This window comes from Lucilia cuprina, chromosome 4 (genome assembly GCF_022045245.1).
Source record: "Lucilia cuprina isolate Lc7/37 chromosome 4, ASM2204524v1, whole genome shotgun sequence".
Taxonomy (NCBI): Eukaryota; Metazoa; Arthropoda; class Insecta; order Diptera; family Calliphoridae; genus Lucilia; species Lucilia cuprina.
In genome coordinates this window covers 11,551,484-11,555,290 of record NC_060952.1, presented here as the reverse complement: position 1 = coordinate 11,555,290, position 3,807 = coordinate 11,551,484, and the positions used below count along the sequence as shown (strand labels likewise).

General features: G+C 31.9%; 1 protein-coding gene across 1 annotated transcript; it reads left to right on the top strand.

Annotated features, from left to right (window-relative positions):
* The first annotated feature begins 149 nt into the window (after positions 1 to 149).
* On the top strand, positions 150 to 1,309 carry LOC111690160 (phospholipase A1 VesT1.02-like). Its single transcript, XM_023452600.2, has 2 exons — positions 150 to 225; positions 296 to 1,309. The coding sequence occupies exons 1-2, from the start codon at positions 186 to 188 to the stop codon at positions 1,285 to 1,287; spliced, it is 1,032 nt and encodes a 343-aa protein (XP_023308368.2). The 5' UTR covers positions 150 to 185; the 3' UTR covers positions 1,288 to 1,309.
* The last annotated feature ends 2,498 nt before the right edge of the window (positions 1,310 to 3,807 follow it).

Below are 3,807 nucleotides of genomic sequence, written 5' to 3'. Positions count from 1 at the left end.
AAAAAAAAACAAAATGAAAAGCTAAAGCTAAAGCACTTTGAGTAAAAATGATAACAAATTAAACACATTAATATGAAAATATTTAGAAATCAGCTGAATATTTGTTTAAAGAATTCTAAACAAATTGGTATAAAAAGAGGTGCAAGAACAAAGAATGTCATAATTGTACAATACTACTAGAGAAAATGAAACTGTTCTTGATTTTAGCTGTTAGCTGTTTAGCGGGTAAGTTATTTAAGAACTCGGAAGAAATTTGTATTTCTTAATTAATTTTTTTATTTATTTATTTTTTTAGTATCCGCTTCCATTTTCGATGAGGATGACACACGCATCCATGGTGAAAATGGCTGGTATGTACCACGTGAAGATGGTTCCTTCGATTGGGTGGACAGAGAAGTAGCTGAGTCCTATCTTGAAGCGATGGAAAATATTGAATCTTTTGGCTTGACCACCACACCCGTTACATACCATTTATATACTCAATCTAACCCCAAAAAAGGACAAAAAATCACTGCCGATGGCAAATCAATTGCTAAATCCTACTTCAACCCTGCCCATCCCACCAGATTTGTCATACACGGCTGGACTCAAAGCTATACTGCCGACATGAACAAGGAAATTCGCGATGCCTGGTTAAGCATTGGAGAATACAATATTATTGTCGTAGATTGGGCTCGTGCTCGTTCCGTTGATTATGCCACCTCTGTTTTGGCCGTACCAACTGTTGGCAAAAAGGTAGCCAACATGATTGATTATTTGGTGAAAATCCATGGTATGTCTTTGGACACTTTGTATGTTATCGGCCACAGTTTGGGTGCTCATGTTGCTGGTTATGCTGGCAAAAATGTTAAAAGTGGTCAAATCCATACAATTATCGGTTTGGATCCTGCCTTGCCTTTGTTCCACTACGATAAGCCGGCAAAACGTTTGTCCAGTACAGATGCTTTCTATGTAGAATCCATTCAAACCAATGGTGGTGAATTGGGTTTCTTGAAACCCATTGGCAAAGGTGCTTTCTATCCTAATGGTGGCAAGTCTCAACCTGGTTGTCCTTTGGATGTTGCTGGTGCTTGTTCTCATGGTCGTTCTTGCACATACTATGCTGAAGCTGTTGCTCAAGATAATTTCGCCACCGTAAAGTGTCAAAATTATATGGATGCTGTTGGCGATCGTTGTGGTGCTACTTACAGCTCTGTACGCATGGGTGCTGATAAAAATTCCTATATGGTTGCTGGTGAATACTATGTACCAGTTAACAAGAAAGCTCCTTTTGGTATGTTGGCTTAGTTTGGCAAGTAATTTTGGAAAATTAAAACAAAAAAAATCTATCACCATATGATATTTGTATTTTAAATATAGCTACTCCTAGGAGTATTAAGAAATAAAATAGACTTATAGAAACAAATAAATTAAAAAAAAATTAAAACATAAATCTTTGTTTTTAAAATCGTTTTGAAATCGTTAAAGTAAGTAGTAAGTTGTCATTTGAAATTAATATTAAGACAATCTATGTCTGAGTTGAAAATTATTATTTATGGGGGTTAGGTGTACTCGAGTTTATAGCTACGACATTGATTAACAAATGCGAATGTTATTGAAAAATCCTCAGACCTTATTCTATAATATATATTCGGAAGTTTTTGTCTTTATGAACTAGGAACTAGAAAAGTAGGTTGTGAGAGGAAGCATAGACGCAGTTGTTTTTGTGGACATTTGATTGAAACATTTTCACATCTGCAGAAAGTTTGTTCCACATGCGAACAGTACGGCTGAAGAATTTTGCCTGTAATGTGTTGCGCGGCCCACTGGCCGATCGACCACAAATGGGTATGTTCTTGATGGGAGATTTTTTTACTTATTTTCTTTTATTCTTTTTCTTCATTCTTATATTTTGTATAAAAAAATTTCGGTTTTCCCCTTGTGGATCCGTGCCTGTCCTTATGTTAATGAACTTTTAAGTAGGTAAACTATGTATTATCCTAAAAGTTAAAATACAGTTTCCTCCCATTTATTCCCTAAAAGAACTGAATTTAATATTAGTAAAAGTGTTTTATTCGACCATATACTATGGTTATCATTCAAATGAAAATTATTCGATTAATCGGGAAAACATTTTTGTTTTTCTTCGAACAAATAAAAAATTTTCAATTTAGAATAAAGAATAATTCGAAGAATTTTTGTTGAATAATCAAATAAAATTTTAAAATTTTAATGTTATCTTTTACCAAAAAAAGCCTGTTTAAGTAGAATTTAGTTACTATACCTGCTAATTTTCTGATTAGATCTTTATATGGGATGTAGGATCGATTATTATAATAATCGTTACATTTCGAATTCCATTGACATCTGCGCTTTTAGAAGCCTGCATTATAGTAATATTCTGAAGGGAACCTTATATGGGTGCTAGGTTAAAAAGTAGAAGATATTGCCAATTTTAAATACCAAACAAAAATTATTTGTTTAAAATTTTATCAAATTTGTTAAAATATCAGCAGATAGAAAGGCGGACGGAGGGGTAGATTGATCAAAAATGTAATAAGGGCCCAATATTTCGATGTTACAAAAGGGATGACAAATACAATACACCACCACTCTTTTATGATGGTAGGTATAAAACATGTAAAATAGCTGATGAAATGCATCGATATCTTAAGATGTTGAAGCAGTTTGCAAAGATTAATTTACATTTTATTAAATTATTCGAATAAAAGTTTTTATTCGGTTTTCGTTCGAATAATTTTTAAAATTTAGTCGACTACTCGAATGAAAAAAAAATTGTAAGTTTTTGTTCGAATAATTTTAAACACGTATAATTAACAACCTTACTATATACCCACCATCAAATCATTGTCGAAAACGAATGATTCTTTATATATAAATTTTGATATTTAAGAATAAATGTTTTGCCTATTCATTATTGAATTTTGGTTTCAAATATTGATATCATCATGAACATTTGGGTAGAATTTGGAAGAGAGCCTTTAATAAGCGCTCAAGTATGGACCGTACTCTTCCAAATAAAATATTAAATTTTAAAATCAAATCAATTTTGTCGAATTTTTAAAACCATAAATTGGTAAAACGAGTTTTATAGCGGTTATAGGATCCATTATGGACAGATCCTTAAAAAAAATTGTTAGATGGATTTTGATTTGTACAAGAATTTTTATGATGAATTTCATATTTTTAAGTCATTAATGCGCGAACAATTTATTTTCTGTAGAGGACTTTATATGGGGGTAGGCCCATTTATAGACTGATCCTCAAAAAAGTAAGTAGAGAGATTTTGACTCCAACAAAACTTGGCAAATTTCATAGCTGTATTCGCATTTCTCTCATAGTGAGCGTTAAAGTAAGTTTTTGTACCGATTCTGATAAAATTTGACTTTAAAACTGTTTTCCGGGGGGACACTTGTACTAAAGCTATACAAAAACGTGGACCGAAATCTTAGCTATAGGTTATATTTTTGTAAAATTTTAAATCTATATTTGATTTCGTTGGAACCCTACCGTGCATTCAACAGGACATGGCAAGAACTTAATAAGAATCTAGAATATATATAGGTCTGTAGGTCTATAATCATTATTTTAACATGGTAACAGACAAGTTCCTACCACAATCCCTTACAAGGAAAATTTAAAACTTATATTGCTTCACAAATAAGATGACTAATGAATTTAAAAATTTTATATAATACATCAAAAAAGACCATATTAGAGTACTTCTAGTAATCAGGACGAAATGTAGTTGTCACTTAAAAGTATGTATATAGATAAATGTATAGAATTGAAAGTCATTACCAATCT